General features: G+C 42.4%; 1 protein-coding gene across 4 annotated transcripts in view; it reads left to right on the top strand.

Annotated features, from left to right (window-relative positions):
- Positions 1-26,660, top strand: part of TNRC6A (trinucleotide repeat containing adaptor 6A) — a 147,987-nt gene that overhangs the window by 91,378 nt on the left and 29,949 nt on the right. For 3 of the 4 annotated variants that reach the window (XM_089682420.1, XM_089682421.1, XM_089682419.1), the window contains 9 exons: positions 9,976-12,516; positions 13,755-13,919; positions 14,370-14,545; positions 17,539-17,619; positions 17,701-17,752; positions 22,343-22,482; positions 22,882-23,028; positions 23,382-23,513; positions 26,121-26,255. In XM_089682420.1, coding sequence (XP_089538546.1) covers positions 9,976-12,516; positions 13,755-13,919; positions 14,370-14,545; positions 17,539-17,619; positions 17,701-17,752; positions 22,343-22,482; positions 22,882-23,028; positions 23,382-23,513; positions 26,121-26,255 — 3,569 coding nt within the window. The remainder of the gene's footprint in view (positions 1-9,975; positions 12,517-13,754; positions 13,920-14,369; positions 14,546-17,538; positions 17,620-17,700; positions 17,753-22,342; positions 22,483-22,881; positions 23,029-23,381; positions 23,514-26,120; positions 26,256-26,660) is intronic. The other variant, XM_089682423.1, reaches the window with a different exon arrangement.

Below are 26,660 nucleotides of genomic sequence, written 5' to 3'. Positions count from 1 at the left end.
TAAGAGTGAATTTTCACTTGTTTGGCAGTCTGTGATGTCACCGGTGCGGTGACATCACAGACTGCCAAACAAGTGAGTGTCCTAAAACTGTGCACGTTTTAAGCAATATTTAAACTACAATCACAATACAGAGTTTACGACTGCTTTTAAAGAGACCTTGAGCCAGGCCATTCATTTTAGCAAAAGTCTTCCCATAGGATTATATGTGCATTTAATATATTTTATTTACCTGTAAAAGCCTCTCTTTTGTAGATATCCAACAGCCCTGAGACTGCTACTGGGCTGCCATCTTGGATGTTATGTCAGTAACTCCAGCAGACACAGCTTTTCCTCAAGTTATATTCTGTAATATTCCCCTTCCCTCTTCCGCCAGCAGCTACATAACAGGTGTTAGACCGTGAGGGGAAGGATGGAGGAGCTGGGCCAGTACAGCCAGTTATTAGAAGAGGAGAGGGCTGTATTAGAAAACAGACTTTTCCTAAAGTAGTCAAATGTCTTAGCAAGTTCAGGGGCACATTTCAGGTAAATAAAAAAACATGTATGGAATGATAATGCATTTAAAGCACTTGGTTTTCTTAGATTTTTTTGCATGTTGCTGACAGTGACTCTTCACAAAAATTAACACATTTCCAAGTCGCATTATTATAAGCATTGAGATACGACCAAGGCAGCCTGATGGTATAATTGGAGAGGAGCATGCAGGGAGTTGTAATGCTAGAGGGTCATCTGGTAAGAGATGGGCACTGACCCTGCAGATGAGGAAGATGTCATCCTGGAAATAATGAAGACTATGCAAGGTGTTTTTACTTTGCTTTTTGTGTATTTTTATCTCAGAGTTGATATTTAGAAATGTGTGGAACACTTCTTTCATTTAGTCGCACTTGACTGTGTTTGCAAGCCATTATTTGTGAGTTGTCTTAATGGTGTCTATGACAAATTTTGTGCAAAAGTATGTTGTTTTTTTTTACAAAACACTGAAAAATAGCTGCAAAAACAAACATTTTCGGTAATGCCTTGAACATAACGCTTACACTGAAGCACTTTATAGTCCTAATGAGTTGAACGGTCCAAATGTGCAAAAAACATTTATTGCAGAGCCATACAAAGCAGTGTGCAGAAGCTGACAGGGGAGAGATCTGAGCTGACAAGGGAGAGATCTGAGCTGACAGGGGAGAGATCTGAGCTGACAGGGGAGAGATCTGAGCTGACAGGGGAGAGATCTGAGCTGACAGGGGAGAGATCTGTGCTGTTTATACACAGGTCTCTCCCCTGTCAGTAATACTCAAGAGATCGCCGGGTGCCGGCAGGGAATCACCGACTGGGACCCGGTGATTGACAGCCTAGACTGCGAATGGCGGCGCGAGTAGGGCGCTCGCGCTCCCCCTATCTGGAGCTGCAAAATCACGTATATATACGTGATTTTGCACACCCTTGTCACCCTGTAGCAGTATTTCTACTATAGGGTGCTGCAGAAGCAGTTAATGCATTATCTGCAACCTTTTCCTTTACAACTACTTTAAAGGGGTATTAAAGCCAAAACTAAAAATGTATTATATTGCAGCCTACCAATCAGATGTAGTAGCTGCATTGGTTTTCTCTGGCTTTTTCCCCCTGTTTTCACCTGATGATATGGCCGGTAACGCACTTCCTTTATTAGTGCAACCCAACTCTGTATGAATGAACACAGTAGGCACAGCAGACAGTAGGATTGTCAGTCTGGGGGGAATGGGAGTGCTAAATGGATGAGCAGGTTTGAATACAATGGTTTGTAATCAGTGGGCAAATGGATTGTCTCATCCATGTAAAGTAATACATTCTGCTGGAGAGCTTGAGTTTCTGAAAAACAGACATGCTGGCTGGATCACCAGATGAAAATAGAAGAAAGCCTAAAAAGGAAATTAATGCAGCCATGACATCTAATTGGTAAGCTGCAGTATGATAAATGTTTTCTTTTGAGTTTAACACTGTTAGGTATGTATAATAAGAACCTGCTAATTCGTAAAAATACAATATCATTGTTTCCCAAATACATTGGTGTGAGGTTTTTAGTTCATTCACAAAAAGCAGCTTCCACTGACGGTATCATTGCAGTGAATGTATCACATCTGCTCACTATGTGGTGCTGCTATGAAAGCCGCAATTCCCATCATGCAGCTGGAATTGTTGTGAATGGACAATAATATTAGCAAGATTTGGGACAGGTATCTTGTGAATGTAAACATGCGTGGATAGTCTGCCCAGACCAGGAGACTCCTGGTCTGTGCAAAGTGGGAGGTCATGGGAGGTGGGACAGGTCAAGAGTCTCCTGACCTGTCAATCAAACAATGCAAGTGGGTGGTTCATACTGGATGTGTCAGGTGAGAAAGTACCTTTATAAACCTGCAATGAAAATGTAGCATTAAATAAATAAAAAAAAAAATCTCTGTGGCATCTCTGTTGGCTGTAAACTTGTGACAGATTAACCCCTACAGAGCTCAGCTGTTCTAAACAATGCTTAAATCACATCACATGCAAGGAAACAGACTTGGCCTGTTATCCCTGTTGGCACCCTGATACATTGTGTTATACTGCATTTTAACAGCCCTGGTGGATTGACATTGTAAGCGTCTGCCATGGTTTATTGAAGATGACTACGCTGATTCATTCTTACAGCCCAGTAACAGTACAACACTCTGCAGCAATCTAGCCTGGAGGAATAAATGGTACAGGATGAAAGATTCATCAGAAAGCCGACAGTCCCTGCCATTAGCCTGGCAGTGGATGATGAAGTGGCGGATACTGAATCTGAGCCAGGATTATCAGAACTAATTTGCAAAGCCTTAGGACTTATGCCCAAGAGCATATTTTTTGCCCAGAACCTTGCTGGCAGTAAGAGTCTTCATAAAAATTTTCTCCATATGCTGTACACATGTACCCTTTGTGCTAATGTTTATATGCATTCAGCATGTACAGTGGATATAAAAAGTCTACACATCCCTGTTAAAATGTCAGGTTTCTGTGATGTAAACAAAATGAGACCAAAAGAAATCATATCAGAACTTTTTTTCACCTTTTAATGTGACCTATAAGCTATACAACGCAATTGAAAAACAAACTGAAATCTTTTAGGGAGGGGGGGGGGGGGAAGTAAACATAAAAAGCTAAAATGTGGTTGCATAAGTGTGCACACCCTCTTATAACTGAGAATGTAGCTGCGTTCAGAATTAAGCAATCACATTCAAAATCATGTTAAATAACAGTCGGTACACACCGGCCATCATTTAAAGTGCCTCTGATTAACCCCAAATAAAGTTCCGCTGTTCTAGTAATTCTTTCCTGACATTTAGTCGCATCCTACAGCAAAAGCCGTGGTCCGAAGAGATCTTCCAAAGCATCAGAGGAATCTCATTGTTAAAAGGTATCAGTCAGGAGAAGGGTACAAAAGAATTTACAAAACATTAGATATACCATGGAATACAGTGAAGACAGTCATCAAGTGGAGAAAATATGGCGCAACAGTGAGATTACCATGAACTGGACATCCCTCCAAAATTGATGAAAAGTTGAGAAGAAAACTGGTCTGGGAGGCTGCCAAGAGGCCTACAGCCACATTAAAGGAGCTGTGGCAAGTACTGGCTGTGTGGTACATGTGACAACAATCTCCTGTATTCTTCAGATGTCTGGGCTATGAGGTAGAGTTGCAAGATGGAAGCCTTTTCTTATGAAGAAAAACATCCAAGCCCGGCTAAATTTTGCAAAAACACATCTGAAGTCTCCTAAAAGCAAAAACAACACAGCACATCCCCAAAGAACACCACAGTGAAGTATGGTGGCGGCAACATGCTTTGGGGCTGTTTTTCCTTCAGCTGGAACTGGATCCTTAGTCAAGGTAGAGGGAATTCTGAACAGTTCCAAATACCAGTCAATTTTGGTACAAAACCTTCAGGCTTCTGCTAGAAAGCTGAACATGAAGAAGAACTTCATCTTTCAGCATGACAACGACCCAAAGCATACATCCAAATCAACAAAGGAATGGCTTCACCAGAAGAAGATTAAAGTTTTGGAATGGCCCAACCAGATCTCAGACCTGAATCTGATCGTAAATCTGTGCGATGAACTGAAGAGGGCTATGCACAGGAGATGCCCTTGCAAGAACAGGCAAATATTGCCAAGTCAAGATGTGCCATGCTGATAGATTCATACTCAAAAAGACTGAGTGCTGAATCAAATCAAAAGGTGCTTCAACAAAGCATTAGTTTAAGGGTGTGCACACTTATGCAACCATATTTTAGTTTTTTATTTTTACTTCCCTCCGCCTAAAAGATTTCAGTTTGTTTTTCAATTGAGTTGTACAGTTTATAGGTTATATTAAAGGTGGAAAAAGTTCTGAAATTATTTGTCATTTATTTACATCACAGAAACCTGACATTTTAACAGGGGTGTGTAGACTTTTTATATCCACTGTATGGTCGTTGGTACCTGCCACAGTTACTCAGGGCCAACCTGCAAATATTAACTCTGTGTAGCCAGCACCCCTGCTGTTGCTGGTTACAGAATATTGATGTTTACATCGCCCCCTGAATGAGTTAGAGGGGCAGTGGCACACAGCTTCTGATTCTGGGGAGCTGAAGGCCAAGGTCATTCTGCGCATTAGCTACTGCCACCTAAATTATTTTGACTGAATTTGCATATAGAAGTACAAATATTGACTCAGACGTTAGACCTGACCTGTAGTCATTCATTATTTTAATCCTCTCTGTTGTGCAGTCATGCATGTCCTCTTAAGTGGGTAATAGGCTACTTTACTAGCTTGTCTGCAGAGGATCCAGATTCATTGGTTGTACCTCCCAGTACACAGCTATTACACATAAAACCAAACATTGTAGCAATTCGTATTACAGGGAGCTTAGCTGTATACTTTTTAGCATTTCAAACTATTTAAAATGTGTCTCATTTCTGTGGGAAAACATTCACTTGAATCTGTTCTTTTGTTAGGCACAAGTGAAAATTAAAAAATTAACACGCTAATTAAATATTTTGGAGTAATTTGGTAATGATATCAGTAAAAGAATAGTCTGCCTTTTTGACCATGTTTCATGTTGCACCCATATTGATTATGTAATGTAATTAACTTGGATTGTGGGGTGTTTATCTTTGCACACATCTGTTTTGTTTTGGCTGAGGTGTGCATTGTTCTGTCCACATAGCCAGGTTATCCAGTCACAGATCTGTGAATGGAAAGACTACAAGTCCCTTCTGCACCCTGGCAGAGAGACGTCTGGATCTCAATGAAACGCAAGTGCTGTGAGATCAGCACATACATAGTCCACTGCTTCTTCCCCTAGTCTCTTAACCAAAGGTCAACAATGCTCTGCAGCCTTCAATACGAACATTTTATAAATGTCGGAGCACTCATTACGTTTTTGCAAATGGTAGACTCTGCCTTTACAATGCAATGAAAGGTCCAGAAACAAAGTATGCATTACTTTTCAGGGTGCCTCAGTTGAATGTGTTGTGAACATTTCCTATTTCCAGGCTTTTGCCTACTCTGGCAAATGCAATGAAATGCTTCATAGCACACTTAGTCTGAACAAAACCTACTGTAGTTCTGCCCAATTGCCAAATGCTTTCCATCAGTTTTTATTCTTCTAGTTTCAAGTTTATACTTGCCTGCTCTGTGCAATGAAATTGCACAGAGCAGCCCTGATCCTCCTAGGGGCCCCTGCTGGCATGCCTTGCCGCTTTTAGCCGCTTTCTAGGCAGGCTTGCTCCCGAGCGTCTGTGTCAATAGACACAGACAGCAGGACTCGGCTCTGCCCCCTCGTTACTGGCTTTGATTGACAGCCGATGGCTTCCGTTGCCTTAGCAAAGACTGAGACACCAGGAGGAGAGGGGAGAGAAGAGCTACAGATGTGCACAGCGCTGACTCAGATAAGTTTAAGGGGGGATACTACTGCCTAATTTTTATCTTAATGCAAGGAATGCTTTAAGGTAAAAAAAGGTTTAGGCTATAGAACCACTGATTTTGCCATTTTGACACCTTGACGGTGTACCTGCCTCACCTAGGACTAATGCAGGGAATCTTAGTCTTCCCATTGGACATTTTACAGACAACACAGCATTGTTCCAAATAAAAACAGGTGAACACCCAACATATTAGCAGCTGTTTAAAGTGGACATTCATCTTAGAATTACTTTATGAACATTAAACAGCCATATAATCCATGTATCTTGTTAAATGCATAGCAGCATGTTTGCACTGTGATTGTCCACAGTCAGCATTGAAAACTGACAGCCATTTATTAGTAACGCCATCCAACTCAGGGCATCTCTCAGCCCCCCATGCTATCTTTTTTTTAAAACTTTATTTAGACATTTTAGCCATGAGGAATTTAATTTCCTAGAATAATATTGTATAATTGTCAGTCCCAGATAGTAGGTTAGAACAATATGTGAGACAATGTTCCTAAGAGTGTTCCCGTGAAGAACATCCTTACGTAAACTTTTACCAGTACCAACAATAAAGTGTTGACTTAAGCCTAGAGAAGAAAATGTCTGCTGAGTTATTCCCCTTGTATTCAAACAATGAGTATGGGGAATATTCGGGAATCAACCTCCTCATCTCCATATAGATAATGCCAACCTCCATTGACCTTTTAGCAAGCCCAGTGGTAGTAGACAGAAAAGGGGGAGGGAAAAAATGGGGGGAAAAGAGATGGGCACCGAGAGGAAAGGGGATGGAGGAGGGAAAATAAAATGTGTTTGAGGATCTTCGGCAATGGTGGCTAGGTGAAGGGAACCTGCTGCTATATGAACTAATTTGGGCAGTGTATCTAAATTGCCTTCATTTTCACTTTAAGCCCTCCTATTACAGCAAGAAGAGTAAACTTTGAGTTTAAAACTACATAAGGTGAAAGTGTTCTCTTGTAGTCCCCAATATATCACTAGAAGATGGTGGATGATTCCCTTAGCCAGCATCTAACATGAACATATCTGTGTTGGGTGGACTGACCCATTAGACCTATCTTTTTAGTGCAGTATCTTTCAGATGGTCTGTTACTCTTCCTCAAGCCTTTCACCTAGGGGAAGAAAAACTGCACTTGACATTTGCTTAAAATTTCCATCTTTGGTGTCCGTTTATGAACCAGAGGTAAATGATCGCTGCTCAGTTCTCCGTAATTCTCGGAGAACACAGTTCTCTTGTGAATGCCTTTTATGAAGCGGTGTAGATCAGTTCTCCGAACGAAGGGAGAACGGTCTACAAACGCTGGAAAACGGCTGCTTTTACTATATTCTCGTGAGATTACAGTAAAAGATCAGTTTACTAAGAAGAGATAAATTATCGCTGCTTAGTTTGCGGTTCCTCCGATTCTCCAGCTCTGGACTGGAGAATCTGGAGGGAGAACACAGATCGCCAGTGAAGGGCTGAACATGTTCTCCGCTGATCTCCTGAGTGTCATAAACTGTGAATGACCAGAGAATAGCTGCGATCCTCTGAATCGCAGCTATTCTCTGTGTCATAAACGGACACCATAGTTTGCATTTAAGTCACTGAATGGGAAAGCATGAGTTCTGGATTATGCCTTTCTACTTAAGTTCCACGTCTTTCTCCTCAGCTGTGGTCCACTTAGACCTGCGTCACTGCTGTTTACAATATGGGTTTATTTTTACTCAATGATTTAGTGCTGCTGGAATCTGTTTTCTTACATGAATAGCTGGTGACTGAAGTTTAAGATCTGTTGCTAGGAGCTGTTTGGCTGTTTTTTTAAAGGTTTTAGACTTCAGGATTGTTCTAGCGAAATTAAATCCTAACTCTGCTCTCCACCCTCTCTCCCTCCCTCCCTCCCTCCTTCCCCCATGTCCTCTCTTCTCTGGATTTAGAGAACCTAAATAGGAAGTTAACCCCACTATCACTTCATTCACAGCCATGGCTTGGGTTTCTGGATCTCAGTTTGTTGCTGGGTGCTAACTTGACACACTGTATTAGAATTTCTTGAGGGAAAAAAAAACCCACAGTTCTGTTTTAGTCCAGTGTTTTTGTTGCATGGTTTCTTGTCTGTTTAAACACATTATTTCATATGTTGTGTAAATTGTAATTTTTAACTTTCTGCTTCTAGACAACTCTCATCTTTCCATTTTTATGTACGTTTTTTGTTTTTCCCATGGCAACTGTGTCTGATGAAATCCTTTTAAGTGTTTTGCAATCCTGCTGTGCTTCCGTGTCTTCTAAATGCTAATTTCTGTGTACTTGTGCGCATCATATGAGATTGCTACTAACCTGGTGCATGGATTGCATTTTAAAAGTCAGCACCACCTGAAGCTGGTATTTTTGTTTTTCTTGGTTTCTGGTAAGTTGGATTATGTGCTGGTTCCTTTGGTCTCTGGTGGAGTGCATTGGCAGGTTTCCCTAACAGAGTTGTTCCAGCTCTAATTATAGGCCAATAAACCAAAATGCAGATGTGGCATTCCTCCTATAATGGATTCTCAAAATGCAAAATAAAAACTGTTGAGGAATACAACTGCAAGTGCACTGAGCACATTGCAAAAGAGGCAGTGATCGAAACTAGAAAAATTTAGCTGTTATAACTTTTGAGATAGTTAAGAAGCTAGTGACTGAGTGAGCCCACTGGTGCCCAGTCAGTTTTACTTGTAGATTTAAAACACAAAATCACCAAAGGAGTGCGAGACCGAAAAGTACGAACTGCTTTAATGGTTTACACAAGAGACAGCAAATGTCCTTTGGTGACTGTAAAGGCAGCCATACATCTGATCTACATATGAGCAGACTGGTTGTACAGAAGTCGATCTACTGAAGGACTTTTGTGAATGCAGCTTGATGGCTTTTCCCCGAACTCTATAGCCGGAAACACTGGTCAAAGCACATTAGCACAGCAGGAGTGATTTTCCCCCATCCGCGCCAAAGTTGGTTGAAAAAAAAAAAATTAATATATGGCTAGCTTTAGTGTTTAACTGCAGCAGAGCAAAAGTGGGTCCTCTTCCCTGACAGGACTGTTCTTATCAGTAGCCGTTACAATTGGGGCCAGTTTATCAACCAACCCGAGCAACTTTTCTGAGTGGTCATACAGGGATCTCATAGGAATTGGATCATAGACCACAACATTTGCTCATTATCTTATGTCGCTTGAAAGCCTTTTTAACTAGGGGATCTGTTTGTTGCTGCAGCTACTCACTTTGCCTAGTAAGATATTGGCCACATAAGTAGTGCATTGTGTTTATTTGTAAATCTAGACCCATAGATTTGCACAAAGATCAACAGTGAGGTGCAGCCATTGAAAATCACTGCACAGGAGGAAACAGAACCTGCATATAAACAAATATGGTTGCCCCATGTTCATTTCAAACTTTGTATTTACGTAAAAAGTTTCTGCACTTTTATCCATATAATAAAACAACTTTTTGAAGAACCCTTGTATAAAAGGGTCTATACAACATTATCTGACATTACTAAGATCATTTATACTAAAAAAAAAAAAAAAAGGCAATGTTACTGTTACACAGAATCAAGATTAAATAAAGAGAGATTGTGCAGTGACAATAGTTGATGCACGGGGTATGGTTAAAACATTGTCTGTTTTACCCTTCACTTTGGAAATTACAAGGTAAAAGGTAAATTCCAACCAAAAACTTCAGTTTAAGGTAGATTTTCATACAGCTGAATCATCCATTTGCCTTTTGTATCTTGCCCAGCACTCGATTAAATATTTTTCTGCATCTGACTTCTTGAGTCTGCTCACCTTATGCAACCATGAGAAGTTGATCTTGATTTCACTAGAAACTCCTGTGGAGATACTTCTGTGGACTATGCCAAGAGATACAGATGGAAGTGGGTAAATCAGACTAACATCCACTCAAAAATAATTTTGGATGAACTGGATATCACCTGTGCCACAAAGTTTGTGGAATGTTTTTTGGGGTTTTTTGTGTTTTATTCTAAACTTTATCTGATTTGACTTTTGCCTTTCTTGCTTTCCCCAGATCTCAATCATGGCAGTCTAGGATCTCACTATGAAAGTTCACACTGGGGATCAGTCTCCTCCAACGGTGAATCAGGCACAAACTGGGAAAAAGTCATTGTAGACGGCACAGATAAAGAGGCGTGGCCATCAATCACAGGAAACGGCTCGGAATTGGCATCAGAATGTATGGATATTGACTCTACCCCAAACTCTGGGCTGGAAAAGGGCCAAGTTGTGCCATTTGGAGACAACGTAGGGGAAATGGATACCATAAGGAATGGCCTTGGGCATGGTTCTCAAAGCAAACTTTTGGTTAACAGCAATAATGCAGGCAGTGGAAGTATTAATGGCCCATGGGGTGTCACTCGTGGATCCATGAAAAGCACATGTCAGGATGGCCCCGAAAGCAATTCAGACAGTAGGCACAACCGGATTAATGTTTGGGGCACCGTCGTTACTTCTAATGGAGTACTAAATCCAAGCACTTTGAACATGAACGGCAACCACGGTGCCTGGCCTGTTTTGGACAGCAATGGACATACCCTTAAAGGGTCTAATAATTCTGGCACAAATGTTCCAAGTAGTACTATAGGTCAGGTGTCTAATAATCGGAGTATTAACCCTAAAACGGGCAACTCTGCCCCGAGCTCCTGGGGAGGCATTCAAGAGAATGGAGATTCTGAACTCAGTGGTACAAGGAAGGCTTCTTATAGTGGACAACCTCAAAACCTTAACACTGAAATGACTGGACCAAATAACACTACTAACTTTATGACCTCTAGTTTACCAAACTCTGCTGGTTTAATGCAGAAAAATGAACTGCCTAACTCTACAGGGCATGGGGCCTGGAGTGCGAGCAACATGAATCACTCTCCACTTCACACCCCCTCAGTTACAAATGGCACTTCCATTCCTCACCTTAGCAATGGTGAGGAAACAAATGGCGGATCATACGGTACTACATGGGGTACCTCCGGCTCAAATTACTCCGGAGATAAAAGTTCAGTCCCTAAAGGGCAAGCTAATGGCGACACTGTGAATGCGACTTTAATGCAGCCGGGTATGAACGGGCCCAACGGCCCAAACTTTAAAATCAATGGGAATAAAGGAGGATTATGGGAGTCTGGGACTGTAAACTCCCAAAATATGCATTGGGGAAGTGGAAATGGAGGGACTGGCGGAAATCACAGAGGATGGGGAAACCCAGCACAAAACACTGGCACTAATATTTCAAATGTAGATTGGAACAAACCTAATAATCAGCATTCCAATGACGGTGTGAATGCAGAAAATGGCAGAAAGGCATCAAACACCTGGAAACCTGCCGAGGAAGAGAACACGGGGCAAAATTCAACAGGGTTAAGGGTCAATGAGACGAGCAATGTATGGGCCAAAAGTACAGGTACGGGGGAAAGTGAAGGTAGCGTAGACAGCACTGGAAGCCAGAGTGAGCAGGTCGATGGGCAGCAGCCTGTGGACAAGAGGAAGATGGACCAACACGCATTACTCCAAAGTATTGTAAATAAAGGTGATCTTGATCCTCGGGTTTTGTGCAACTCTGGCTGGGGACAGACTCCAATTAAACAGAACACTGCCTGGGACATTGAAGCTGCTTCGCCACGGAGCGACAGAAAGACTGACAATGGAACAGAAGCTTGGGGGGCCTCTGTGTCAAAGACTTCTAACTCAGGGGGATGGGTGGAGAAGCCCAACCCTAATAGCAATGATACCTCATCAGTATCTGGGTGGGGAGATCCAAAGCCTGCTACAGGGTGGGGTGATGCCAAAGGCTCAGTAAGCCAAGGGGAATGGGGGGATCAATTTGCTGCTACTACTGGAACAGTCAAGAGCAATCAATCATGGGGTAATGGTAAAGAGGACAAGTCTACTTGGAATGATGCACAAAAGGTCAAACAAGGGTGGGAGGGACACCGTAGCGATGGTTGGGGGGACAATTCCAAAAGTAATCATTGGGGAGTAGCCAAGTCAGGTCCTGGCAGTGATGGTGACAAATCTGGGTCTGGATGGGGAGGAGATACAAGATCCACCTCCTGGAGTAGCGGGAATGCAAACAACTCATCAGGCTGGAATGAGCCGTCTAAAGCCAATGCTAACCAAGGATGGACAGAGCCAGCCAAGTCCAGCCAAGGAGGAGGAGACTCTTCCAAATGTGGTCCAGCTGAAATGGAGAGTGAAAACCTTCAATCAAATAACTCATCAGAATGGGGTAAAAAGCAAGAGACTGGGTCGTGGGTAGCACAGCCTGCTACCAACAAACCTTCTGGATGGTTAGGTGGACCAATGTCAACTCCAACAAGGGAAGAAGAGCCAACAGGTTGGGAAGAGCCCTCTCCGGAGTCTATCCGACGCAAAATGGAAATAGATGATGGAACTGCAGCCTGGGGTGATCCCAACCATTACAAATACAAGAATGTGAACATGTGGGATAAAAACACCTCCAATGCCGCAACAAGCGGGGCAGAACACCAAACTCAAGTGCATCATCTGCCTCCAACACCAAGTGCCGTGCCAAACAAAGAGAGCAACAGTAACAGCTCTGGTAAGTGTTTCGGATCTTTGTAATGAAGCCTTTCACACATGTCAATCTTAAGTCATGCCTAAAAATGTCTGTAATGTAATCCCTGCCTAGCAGGCTATTTTTCCACTATTTTTAGCTTTAATCTGAAGTGCAGCAATATTAAAGTGGCAATGACTTGTATCCTGTTTTTTTGTTAAATATTTTTATGGGTTATTCTACCCAATCCTTTTCCAGTAGTAGTTGTCACTTAAACATGTTGAGGGTCTCTCTGGCATTTCTTGGCATCCCCAAAGCCAAGACTTCAAGTCAGTTCTTAAGAAGTGTATTGGATCCTTGACTGTACACAAGGCGATGACCAGTCTCCATATGGAGAGCAGTCCCTTTCCCTCACAGCACCAAACATCACACATGGACTCCCTAGCCCTGTGTATTCTACAACTCCAAGGGCTCTTACACAGGGCTTTCCTTATGCTCCTAGCAGTAGGAAATGAAATTAACCTTTTGTTATGCCCTCTGTGGACAAAGCACAGATTCGCTGTAAAGTAAAAATTAAGTAAAGTGGCAGTAAACATGAAGAGAAGACATTTTCAAAACCTGTTCATGTCTTGCTGTAGGATATTCTGGAGAATCCAGAAACCTTAGAATACTTAAATATGTACATATCAACTTTTGCTGAGAAAGTGAAAGGCTAGCCTGCATTCTTTTGACAAGCAGGTCCCACTGTTGGTCTGAAAGCATGATATTGACCAATAATGAGGGGGCAAATGACAGTCAGTCCTATTCATACTCTGCAGAAGACTTTTTGTGTAGCCCAAGGTTCAGGGCGCCAAAGGCACTTGGTAAGATTATTACAAGGTATAAGCAGGTACCTAAAAGCGGTTCCTTGTACTGTTTATATACTCTGTGTAAAGGTGTTAAACATTAAATGGTTGCATTTTGTATATACAGTGTTAAATCTCTTGAATTTAGGTTTGAGCCTGTTTGGTTTTCACATAAATATATGTAGTTGTTTTTTGGTTTTTAATTTCTCTTGCTTTACACAGCTTCGTTGAACCAATTTTAGGATTTCTTTGTATATCTGAAAATTGAGTTTGGAATGGCTCTAAAATCTTATTTTACTTATGCAATTTGGATTTTATAATTGATTTTAGATGTAAGAGTCCATCCAAAATTACTTTTCAGTTTTATATAAAGAATCCGCTTTTGAGCGAGTATTGTGCTTGTTCATACATTCAATAGTTTTATTTTCTTTGTTGTAGGATGGGGTGAGTCTTGGCCAGAGACTCCAACGCCAGCAGTAGATAATGGTACTTCTGCATGGGGTAAACCTATGGAAACTGGTGGTGGATGGGGGGACCAAAATACAGAGGTGGCATCTGGTTGGAGCCAAACTCCTATTGGCCAGCAGGCTCCAGGCAAACCCGGTATGAGTTATAGTGAAAATTAATTTTCATAAAGGCCTCATTCACACATGCCTTTAATGGCAGAATTTGGTTTCCTGCGGCAGGCGTGAAACCCCATACAAAGCAGTGAGAGACTGATGGTGCATACAGCTGACACTCAGTGATTACTTGTAGATAATCAGCCCTGAACTCAAACTGTTTGCCTCCAGTACCAGTCATCCACAGGGTAATCGCTGCATGTCAGATTACAGGCGAATGGTTGCTGCAGGCGCTGTCCACCTCTCATTGCTTTGTGTGGGGCTTCCCACCCCCACCTGTTTGCGGAAACCTTGCTAAACTTCTCACAGGAAGTCGAAATCCGTCCCTAAATGTACGTGTAAATGGGGCCTAACAGTGAGTGGTTGTTCTCACCTTTGCTTACAAAAAAAAAAAACTATATATTACAAATCCAATTCCTTGTTTACTTTACAGGTCCCAAATCTATGCAAGACGGTGGCTGGTGTGGAGATGAAATTACCGGGACTGGAGGCCGCTCCTCTGGTTGGGATGATGATGATGTAGAGATAGGAATGTGGAACAGCAATTCAACACAGGACAACAGTCAGTCTATGAACTGGCCGCCATATATGAAGAAAATGCCTTCAAAGGTTAGCTCCACTTTGTACTGTTCTAAAATTCTCAAAGATACAATTTGTCAATTCAGTTTTCAAAATTAAATTTAGACCTTGGATTTTTTGCTCCTATGGGTATGTATTTTGCTTGCATTCCCCTATACATCATACAGTTCACTGCCATCTCTCTACCCTTGCCCTGCACATAGACCTTCATATGCTAAACTTTTCTCTATGTATACACTATTTGCTGTGGAGCCTGATACATTGTAATCTGATGTCATAGAGTTGCAGCAAGTAGATTGGGCTTCTCTGACTGGGTACTATCTGTATTCTTTTTATTTCAACATATCTCATTTTATTTAATAGTGAGCAATTGGGTATATGGTGGGGTATGGTGTATTGCCAAAAATCACTTGTGGTATAACCAGAGTATACAGCAACCATTGAACACCTCTGATATGGGACTTTAAGTTATACTACTGGTTCCCACGAATCATAAAGAGACCAATATATAAAACGGTTTTATTACAAATTTACTAAAAAAAAAATGGTCCACACTAGAATTTACAAAAGAAAAGGCAAAATACATGTCCTTGAAATGGGTCAAGACGTTTGTGGGTTTTACCTGCTTCTTCGCAATGGACAAGGAGATTATAACATTTAATGGGTTGTGCAGAATAGTAGAATATCACTATAAAAGACTATGTTCAGGGGTGTGTGTATTTTTATCTAGAAACTTCACAAATCTTCACAGTGTTGCTTGAAAACTATGCCTGCCGGCTCATGGGAGAGAGGTCCAGACACAAATCATTCATAGTGTGCCTCAAGGAAATGCATGCTGCAGATAGTGAAGCCCTGATCATCTCTGAGTTTGGTAAACCAGGATGGGAATCTAAAACTAAGTGGAGTAAAAGGAAGACTCCTCAGAGCACTCACACAGATCATACAGAGCCGCTCGGCCATCTCAGTCGGTTACTCTCATTCAAACATCAGATAGGAAGACAGATTGCCATCCTGGTTTACCAAACTCAAAGATAATCAGAAATCCACTCACTATAGCTGCATCGTGCATTTCCTGGGGGCACACCACAAGTGATTTGTGTCTGGATGTCTCATCAGTGGGCCAGCAGGCACAGTCTTCAAGCACCACTGTGATGATTTTTTTAAGTTTCTAGGTAAAATACACCTCTGAACGTATTCTTATAGGGAGATCATTCTACTATTCTGCACAATCTGTTATACTATATAAGCTCCTTTTCGATACTGAAGAAGCGGGAAAAACCTGCAATATATGTATTTTGCTCTTTTTTTTTTTTTTTTTTATTATTCTCTTATCTATTAATGTGTGTACCATTTATGGGTTTTTTTTTTTTTTAAGTAAATTTTGTAATAAAATCAGATTGTGTTTTTATATATATATATATATATATATATATATATATATATATTTGGTCTATATGATTTCTGGTAACCAGTAGTGTAACGTAATCCCACATCAGACATTTCAATGTTTGCTGAGTTTATTTCATAGACAGCAACTTTAATGTAATATTTTTTACTGTACACTTAGGATTGACACTGCTGAAATGGCTAAGTACAATGAGAATGGGGGCAATATAGTAGCTTCCATTCTTGTGAGATACCTGATTAAAGTTGAACTCCAGGCAAACAAAAATGAACAGATGAAATACATGTATTGGGGCTGTTTTACCTGCAAAAGGATCTGTATATGTCCATGCAGTTCTGAGATTTAAGTAACACTTACAGGTCCTGACACTCCTCCAGCCTGTGGCTGGGCAGTGAAGGGAGAAGCAGTTGACAAGGTCATTCCTCTATCACAAATATCTTGTGCTGCTGCTCTCCCAATTTAAGCTCTGCTGTAAAGAGGATTGCAAGAAAATTATATGAAATCAAATTCAGATTCCTAATCTGTTTACATTTGTAAAAACAAATACATTTAGAGATGTATTCATGAATACAGAACTGTATTAATTTTTGCATTTTTTTTTTTACCTGAAGGTAAGTTTAACCCATTGCTACACTTGATTTAAAATATACACACTCAAGTATGAACTGCATTCTTGCATGTGTATTTAATTTAATCTGCTCTTGACCATCTATTGTTTTTTTCTGTGGGCAGTTAGACTTCTGCAATGGCACTTTTGCCTATGCTTAGCTGGCCATGCACAGATCGAAATTGGGCCAGATCAGCAGGAGTCCGTGTGACCAAATTTTGATCAGTGTGTGGCCTTCTTGCTCAGCTGAAGTCAGTAAACAGTTTGTATGACCTTTATTAAAGGGACAAGTTGAAAATTTTTTTTTGATCAGCAGCTGCAGCCGGTGAGCAGTATATTCTGACAGCAGCAGGAGCTGATTTCCATAGGCAATATCCCAGTGGGGGAATTTCTGCCTTGACTTTGTATGCGTGGATGAAAAAATCTGTTTATTTTCTTTAGTTTAGCCTGCTGGCTGATTCTAAAGGCTTGTTTTTCGAAGAAAAAATAACAAACATGTCTATACTTACCTGCTGTGTGCAGTGGTTTTGCACAGAGTAGCCTGGATCCTCCTGTTCTCGGGTCCCTCCACAGACTCTCCTGGCCCCTCCTGTCAGGTGCCCCCACAGCAAGCAGCCCGCTGCACCGTGTGTCTATTCACACATGGAGCTGCTGCTCGGCCCCTTCCCCTCTCTTGTCATTGGTTTACTGGCTGGGATTGATAGCAGTAGGAGCAAATGGCTCACTTCTGTCACTGCCAATGAGAAGAGGGAGTCCCAGGATAACCAAGACTCCAGTGTACATCACTGGATTGAGAGGGAGGTTAGGTGAGTATTAGGGTGGGTTGCTGCATACAGAAGGTTTTTTTTTTTTTTAACCTTCATGCATAGAATGCATGAAGGGAAAAATACCTTGAGCTTTTACAACTACTTTAAATAAAGGGGAAAAAAAAACTTATTTGGCCAGCTTTATTTTACTATCCTCTAATTTCCATTAGTTTGTGTTTGAGTGATTTCTTTTTTTCACCCACAGGGAATGATGAAAAATGGAAACAAACAGGATGAGAACTGGATGAATCCATTTGTAAAACAGTTCAACAACTTAGGATTTTCAGTAAGTTTAGATGGAGAGGTTTTAGTTTTCTTTTTTAGTGTGAAATTGCTTTCTTCTAACTTTTGTTCCACCTCTTTACAGAGAGAGTCACCTGACGACCCCTCACAAAGCAATAAAATGGATCTTTCTGGAGGTATGTATGAAAAGTCAGTTTGCTTTAATGGAACTAACATACTGAAAACTTGGAACTCAGAACAAGAGTTTGTCTAACAAAAGATGCTGACATGGACTTTGACTGCTCAGTCTTTTACTGTCTGGTCAGTGTACACAGAAAAATATATCCAAAAAAAATCTGGAAAAAGTTAGATTGGATCTATTTATTTCTAGTAATTGTCACATGTGAGGGAAATCCTTATGGGCTGCATTTAGTTATACTTCTAAATGCTATTGCATAACTTTCACCAATGTTGACATATGAGGTTAGGAAGTGCTTGGTTGACAGTATGGTTTTTCATGTTCAAGAGCTAATTGCACAGCATGACTTGTAGTTGTGGTTAAATCGTTGTTGAAGTTTAAGCAATTTAAAGCCCAGTTTCCACTGAAACTGTATAGTTAAACTTGGTGTGCAATCAAATGCTAAGTGATGGACTTAATACAGAAGTCTGTGGCACAGGCAGCACACAAACACCTCTACGCTCCATACGGCGGTCTGACAAACTTTCTGCTGAGTCAGACTCGCAGCTTTCTAATCAGTAAAGCTCATGCTCCTGCTGTTTGAAGAGCCATGGCATTACAGTGTAAAGTGTGTGTCTGGGCGAAGTTAAAAAAAAAATTAGTACACGTATGCAGTATATACGTATTTGACTATGTTTTCTCTTTCTAAAAATGCTGCAAGTACAGAAAAATATCTGTTGATCTGCCAGAATTGCAGTGAGGTTCTATGATCTTATTTGAGCTGCCTACTTGGTACCTCTGCTGCACTGAAATCTCAAATCAGCCCTGCCCAATTTTCCCCTGTCAGCACCTGTGGTAGTGAGCTCTTTTTGATCCTCAAATTGGGGATCCCCAGGGCGCGGAGTCTAAGCGCCAGCCTGCTTGTTCACAAGAGCCCCTGATGGTGGGGATGGACTTGCAGCAAGCTGGGACCAGGTCGCGGCCCCCAGGTACGCCCAATTGAGGTTGAGGATCCATAAGCAGCCCTTTATCCTTGACTATGTAGCCTAGAAAAGGAACCTGGGTTTGTTTGAAGAGACACTTCTCAAACTTTGCATACAGGCAGTGGTCCCGAAGACTTTGGAGAACAGTACATACGTGCTGACGATGAATTTTTAAATCTGGAGAAAAAATTAGTATGTCATCCAGATAGACAATGACACAAACATACAGGAGATTAGAAAAAATGTCATTAACAAAGTTCTGAAAGACGGCTGGGGCATTACAAGATATTCATAATGCCCGTCTCTGGTATTGAAAGCTGTTTTCCACTCATCACCCTCACGGATCCTAACCAGATTGTATGCTCCACGGAGGTCTAGCTTAGTGTAAATTCGAGCATCTCGGAGTCTGTCAAAGAGTTCAGAAATTTGACGTAAAGTGTACCGATTCTTAACGGTGATAGCATTGAGACCTCTATAATCAATGCAGGGGCGGAGCGTACCATTTTTTTTCTCCACAAAGAAGAAGCCAGCCCCAGCAGGAGAATTGGACTTATGGATAAATCCTGTCTGCAGATTCTCCTGGATAGCACAATCATAGGGATGAAGAGGAGGCAAACGGTCAACAGCTTTCTTACAAAAGATGTCTTGGAAGGCCTGATAATGCGGAAGGAGTATCGGAGAGGTGATGACCTCAGCCACGGGTACACACTGAGGTAGACACACTTTAGGGAGACAATACTTGGCCAGAGTTCCAGTCAAGATAGCGTGAATGTTTCTGCAACCATGGAAGTCCAAGAATGATGGGACTTGAGGACTTAGGAAGGATCAGGAAGGAGATTTCCTCATGATGAAGAACACCCACATGCATAGTTATGCTGTTAGGTCCTAAGGCCAAGGTAGAGTCATCAACTGCAGAAACTGATTGGGGTGTCAAGGGGACAAGAGGAATGCCCAATTTAGCGGCCAATGATTGTTCGATGAAATTTCTGGCTACCCCAGAGTCCACATAAGCCGAAACCTGATATCAGTTCAGAGCCCAATGGATGGAGACAGGTATAACAACTCGAGGGAAGGTGGCGGAGTTCAGGTTCTGGTCTAGATCACCTCCAATGTGACCAAGACCCAAGAGTTTCCCAGACTGACTGAACAAGACTTAATTACATGACCCTTAGCCCCGCAGTAAAGGAATAGACCAAGTCTTAGGCGACGCAATCGCTCTTGTGGAGTGAGGCGTGTTCAGCCTAACTGCATAGGTTCCTTGGATGTCTGCACAGTTACAGAGGTAGATCGTTCAGGGGATTTTTGGAAAACAGGAGCTAACGAACCCATTGGGGGTGATGTGGACCAGACATTTCCAGATCTCGCTCCTGGAAGCAGACATCGTTTTGGATGCTAAGGGCAATCAAGTCATCCAGGGCAGTGGTTATGGTTCTACCAGCTAATTCGTCCTTAATACGGTCCGCTAGACCTTGCCAAAAGGTTGCAGAAAGGGCCTCATTATTCCGTGCAAGTTCCGAAGCTAAGGTGCAAAAATGAACTGCATACTGACCAACCGTCATACTACCTTGGCGTAGCCGAAGAAGGGCTCCCGCAGCAGATGAAGTCCTGCCGGGCACATCAAAGGTTTTCTGGAAAGCTTGCTGGAAGGCTGGGAGACTGGAGATAGTGGGATCTTGACTCACCTACAGTGGCGAGGCCCAAGCCAGTGCTTCACCCGAAAGGTGGGAAATCATGTATGCCACCTTGGAACGCTCAGTAGGGAAATGATCGTCTGCTAGCTCAAAATGAATAGAGCACTGATTGATGAAGCCCCGACAAGCTTTGGGATCACCAGAGAAGTGAGGCGGTGGAGGCAGCTGGAGTCTTGAAGGACGGTGTTCCACTGGGGGAACAGCGAAAGGTGGAGCAGCAGGGACCGGAGCCGAAACAGAGGGTGAGGAAGTGGACACAACCTGTAGCTGATCCAACCAGGAGGAGAGTTCCTGCAGACAGTGCATAATTTGTTCTTGATAGGCCTGCTGGACATCGACTTTGCGCCAAACACTGAAGTTGTTCCAGGAGAGGCTGCGGTGTCTCCGAGGAGCTCATGGCCTGAGCAAACTGTCAGCACCTGTGGTAGTGAACTCTTATGGATCCTCAGCTTGGGGTTCCCCAGGGTTCGGAGTCTAAGCCCTAGCCTGCTTGTTCACCAGAGCCCCTGATGGTGGGGATAGACTTGCAGCAAGCTGAGACCAGGTCACGGCCCCCAGCTGAGGTTGAGGAGACCGCTCGCAGGAACAGAGTATAAAGGGAGAAGACAAATGGAATCCAATAGGCAAGCCGAGGTCAGGACAGGTGGAAAACAAGCAAGGTCAGAGAGCGAAGCCGGGGTCGGTACATAAGTAGACAATATAGGATTCAGACTGTAGTAATACACGGCCGCTCCAACTAGGAAGTTGCTCAGGCAAAGTGGCCTAGTCTGACCACGTCTTTATAGACAGGCAAACAAGGAGGCAGGCCAGGAAGTGATGAAAGGGAAGGAAATAAAACCCAGAGGACAGCAGACGACGCCCATAGATGAGCACAAACACATGAGAAGTGATCGGGAACATGACTGTAGCAAAAAGGTAAGAACACAAACAAGAAACTGCAGGCTAACTTGTGACATCCCCATGACTGCAAAATATCTCCTCTGTTATGGAAATGAGGAAAAGAGAAGGCATTTTATAGCCTAGTAGCAGAGGACTGGGCTGATCAACAGGTATTATCTTAATCATACAGTACAAGACACAGACAACATATTCATACCCCATGGGTTATAGACACATGCCTTCAGGAGTTTGGACTCCGGCTTGCTTTTGAGGACACAGCCCCTGGGGCACCTCCCCTATCCAAACACTTGGAGGTAGGCACCTATAACCCACGGTGCATGAATATGTTGCCTGTGTCCTGGACTGTACTCCAAGATATGGGACTTACAGGTAAGTCAAAATTTGCATTTTTTTTCTGTACTTGTAGTTTTGAGTCAACATGGGAAGATGTGCATGTTTTGCAGAGATGTGTTTTATTCAGTCCCGACATAGATTTTTACCCTGAATCTGTTGGCAGAGGTCCTGACATTTACTGGGATTATACAGAAACTGGGGGGACCAACTTTTTAATTAACCTGTTCCAGTTCAGGCCAATTCTGACATTCCTCTCCTACATGTAAAAATCAGCAACTACTTAGAACCCCCAAACATTATATAGTTTTTTTTAGACAGATGCCTTGGAGAATAAAATAGCGAGTTTTGCATATTTTTATGTTGCTTGATATTTGCACAGTGGTTGGAAAAAATGCACTTTAATGAATTTTTAACGACCACCTTCCGCTGCCTGTAAAGTTGCATGGATTACTTTTACTCTGTGCAGAATCGCTGGCCCTAAATAGTAACTCCACCATTGCTGCAGTGATGACCGAACTATTACCCTTCCCACCCAAGGACAGATGGGTATGTCCTATAAATGGGAAGTGGTTAAAGTGAACACTGCTTATGTCATAATGTACATATCTCGAACAGTCAATACCCCTGACATTTCTAGTGGTTTATAGTTGGTTTTCCTTTTCCTGCACATGTAAGTGTAAACTATTGTGTTTGTATATACAGGGCTGTTGCCAGACAAGCGAATGGATATGGAAAAATCAGGCCTTGGTGTTGGAGATTACAGCAGGGTGATTGGGAAAGGCCCTGGTCCTCGACACCTTTCCAAAGAGTCTTCCATGGATCACAATCCTTACTTTGATAAGGTGAGCATGTTCCTTGAAAAGTAGTTCAAGTCCTCCACAACTTACCCTAGAGCTGTTTCTTTATATGGGGCATGTTCTTTTATTCTTTTGTATCCACTGTCCATAACGAGCATTTTGTAACTCCGCACATAATCCTAGTCAGGCATATTCAGACAGTTGGTTTATGTATGGCTGCTTTGTTTTAGTAGACTCTAACATTCATGACTGCTCACTGCATTCGCCCCTCTGCTTAGTGTGACATCTTGCTTTTCCCATGGCACTAACCAGCGCTGTTTTTCTGCCTTTCTCCCTACTGTCACCATGCTGCCTTCCTCTGTGCTTTTGCTTCGGGATCCTGCTCACATCTTGTTTCCACATACTCCGGGCCCTTCTCTCATTTTCCACTTCGCCCCTCTTCAGGATGGCATTGTAGCAGAAGAGACACAAAATCTACAGTTTCTTGCCAATCAGAATACGAAGCTTTCCCCTCTAAATAGTGCACTACCTACTCAATCCCTTGGCTCTTTCACAGGGCTGGCAATGCCAAATGTCAGTTCCGTGAGACAGGTGAGTCTGCCAGGGTTGCTCTGTGCCTATTAGATATGTGTACAGAGCATCAATCATCTGCATGTCTAATTTGATTGTGTTTTGGTTAAACCTTGAATATATAAAATTCCAATACTGTGGTTCATTGCACATGTAAAGACAGAAAAAAAAGTGACTGCATTAAATGTTAGACATTTTAACCTCCTATGGCTGGAATTCCTAATGTCGGGAATACCAATTGAAAGTGCGCTTGCAGTGAACACTTATCGTGACTTTCAATGCATATCCAAAGGATGCAGATCCAATAGACTAAAAACCTAATAAAGATGCTATGTTTAGTTTATTGCCAGCTCACACTGTTTTTCTCCCTGCAGAATGGCAATCCCAATATGTTTGGTGTTGGCAATGCAGCACAAGCTCGGGGCACTCAGCCTCCGTCACAAGCACTCAACTCATCTCAGCCTAATCTCCGTGCTCAAGTGCCTCCTAATATTATGCCCCCTCAGGTAGGTTCTTGTCTGGCTGTATGCCCCCTCAGGTAGCTTTCTTCTGCTGTGTGCTTCAGAGTGCCCTGACAACCAGAATGTAAAACCCATGGCTGAAACCCCACCAGTGGCATAAAAAAAATATACTGGACACCGCTCCACCTCCATAGAGAATTCCGCATTTTATTTGATTGCGAAGCAACCAGCAAACCCCCTGTGTAGAATTAAATTAGAGGGGGTAAATACATTTATTGAACAAGTGTACAGTAAGTATTAAAGGAGAAGTAGAGCCAAAGCTCTTTGACTGAGTAAAGGTCCCTACTTTAAAGTCAGGATTCATCCAGATGTCTGGACTCAGCGATCTGCTGAGAGCTTGAGCCAGCCGATATTACCTCCTCCACAGACAGCCCAGTGCTCCAGTGAATTTGGGGGGGTTCTTAATCAGTTCTTAGTCTTAGAGCCAACAGGGGACAGATGCTGCCTCCACCTAGATTATGATTTCTAAAAAAAAAAAAAAAAAAGCAAAAAAAAAACTCCCTAAACTTGTTGTCTTTTAATGATATGTTCTTAGTATGGGTTTCCTTAATGGAACTAAATGCTCTCATAAATCAAAAAACGTAGATGAACAAGCAAGAAGCAAAATAAGTTTTCATCCAAAAAGCACAGGGCTGCCACTCAGTTCTGCAATGTCCGAATAAAGCACAAACCTTTATATGGCAGCCCAGCCTCTCTTCAGGACGGTTTACACACTCGGGTGCCCGATACCTTCTTTGCAGACTCAGATGCTGTGGATGAGAGCAGTTAGGCTAGGTTCACATCTGTGCAGGTGGTGCCATTGCAGATCCTTACAAAAATCCGTGCAGCTGCACCACACGCACAGAAAAATGCAGACCCCTGGGCAGGTGCCATTAATTCTAATGGCATGCCGCCTGCACTGGAAATCGCAACCATACTGGGAACCGAGGTTCTCGTGCGGGCTGCGTTTTCAGAAGTGCAGAGACTTCTTCCCTGTGTGCCCTCGGGGCACGGAGTCCATTCAAATAGGCTCTCGTGCCCGCGCAAACGCGGACCGCAGGAACGCAGATATGTGAACCGGGTGTTACGGGACTAATCTCAATGCTCCAAGTTATCACCTTTCACAATTCTTAGACTTGATGGCTGCATTGGTTTTCTTTTTTCATTTGATGATCCAGCCAGTAAATCTTGTTTTTCAGGAATGGTTAAAATGATGAGCTTATATTTCTGTAAAACTTTTACCCAAAAGGGAAAAAGTTGGCTTTAACTGATTATAAACTATTAGATTGCATTAGGGTTAGTGACCTTAGAGGTGTGTGTGTAGTACTGCATAAATTGACGGCTCTATACAAGCACCTGTAATAAATTCAGCTTTATTTTGTTAGTGTTTTTTAAATCTGCTAATGCATCCAACACAGCCCTCCTCACAGGCTGACAGTGCTGAAGTCCAAACGTGCTTCTACCTACAAAGTGGGGCCATTCTTTACAGGAGGTGTGTTACTGGCCAGATCAAGTGAAACCCCCCCCCCCCCCCCCAAAAAAAGAAAACTAATGCAGCTACCACATCTAATGAATAGCTGCATTGTTGTATTTTCGGTTTGGGGTTTAATACCGTTTTCAGTGAGAGTTTACCAACCCGTTCCTGTTATATACACAGGGATATATCCAGAGTTTTGTAAATCCCGGTTTCAAGGATTGCAGATATCTGGCCATTGTCAGAGTGACTTAAGCGAAAAAAATGTTCTTTTCAAAGATCACTGCAGAAGATCAGGAATGCTTACCGGTCCAGTGGGAGGCGAGTTTTATCTTTGCGCTGTTAAAGTGCTATGGCACCCGAACACTCTTTTGCTTCAAACACACGTGGGGCGTGTTGGATACCTGATCCCTGTTTCTGTGTTTTAATTCCATCAACTTGAACCTGTTACACAACTGTGTCTTGTGTTACCCTCGGTTCACATATGTGCGGGTGGTGCCGCTGCAAAACCCACACAATTTTCTGCAGCCGCACGACCTGCACAGAGGAATGTGGGACCCGCAGGCTGGTGCCAATAATTCTAATGATACGTCGCCCGCACTGGAAATCGCAACCGTACTGGGAACCTCGGTTCCCGTGTGGGCTGCGATTTCCAAAGTAGTGCAGGGACTTCTTCCCTGCATGGCACGGGAGTTCATTCAAATGAATGGGCTCTCGTGCCAACACAAGTCGTGGCCCGCACGACTACACAGATGTGAACCTGGGGTTAGAGAAGAGAACAACAGATGGAATCATAACATAGTTGAAGGAGCAGGTATCCGATATACCTAGAAGTATGTCCTGAAAATTCTTTAGGTATTGTAGCTTTTTAAGTGAATGAAGGTAGGACTTGCCTCTTATCAGACCGATAAGTATTTATTTTTTAATTCAATTTCAAATAACATTTAATTCAATTTCAAAAACATTACATAACAGAGCCTAATGGGCATACTTGGGCTCAGAGCCTGGTAAGTATACTTGATCTTTATTTGCAAGGTGACTTTGAAAAGGAGGCAAAATAAGTGACAGACAATTTACCATACATGCAGATTCTGTGATTTTAAAATTGTTTTATTTTGCTTTTTTATGCTTTTTTTAAGGTCCCTCCTTTACTGAAGTATCCGCCTAACAATGGGGGACTGAATCCTCTGTTTGGCCCCCAACAAGTAGCCATGTTGAACCAACTCTCACAACTAAGTCAACTTTCCCAGCTCACTCAGATCTCCCAGCTTCAAGTAAGTTTTGCTTTGATCTCTATATAGGGCATGCCAAAATTTGCTGGATATATCAAGCCAGTACTATCTGCAGGTAGAGTCCAGCTCGGCATTAACAGTGCTTTCATTGCTACTTCATTCTGATCTGCTGCTGTGTGTTTATGAACTGTGCTAACCCAGGTCCCCACCACATTTCCTTCTTCTTTTTATAGCCCATGTATATAAAATATATAAATATGTAGCTATTTATGGAGGAGCATAAGGGAATACTGTAGAGTGACAACTCTGAGTCTGCTGACATCACATCTAAGATGGCAGCGCTCATCAGCAGTCTGCTTTGGATGTCTGTATAAAGGGAGGCTTTTACAAGCCAATTAAATACGCATATATCTTATGGGAAGATTTTTGTCAGATTGACGGTCTTGT

This window comes from Staurois parvus, unplaced genomic scaffold, assembly GCF_062004578.1.
Source record: "Staurois parvus isolate SC_StPar_1 unplaced genomic scaffold, SC_StPar_1.0 ptg000289l, whole genome shotgun sequence".
NCBI classification, from domain to species: Eukaryota; Metazoa; Chordata; class Amphibia; order Anura; family Ranidae; genus Staurois; species Staurois parvus.
This window is presented reverse-complemented; position numbering and strand designations above follow the sequence as displayed.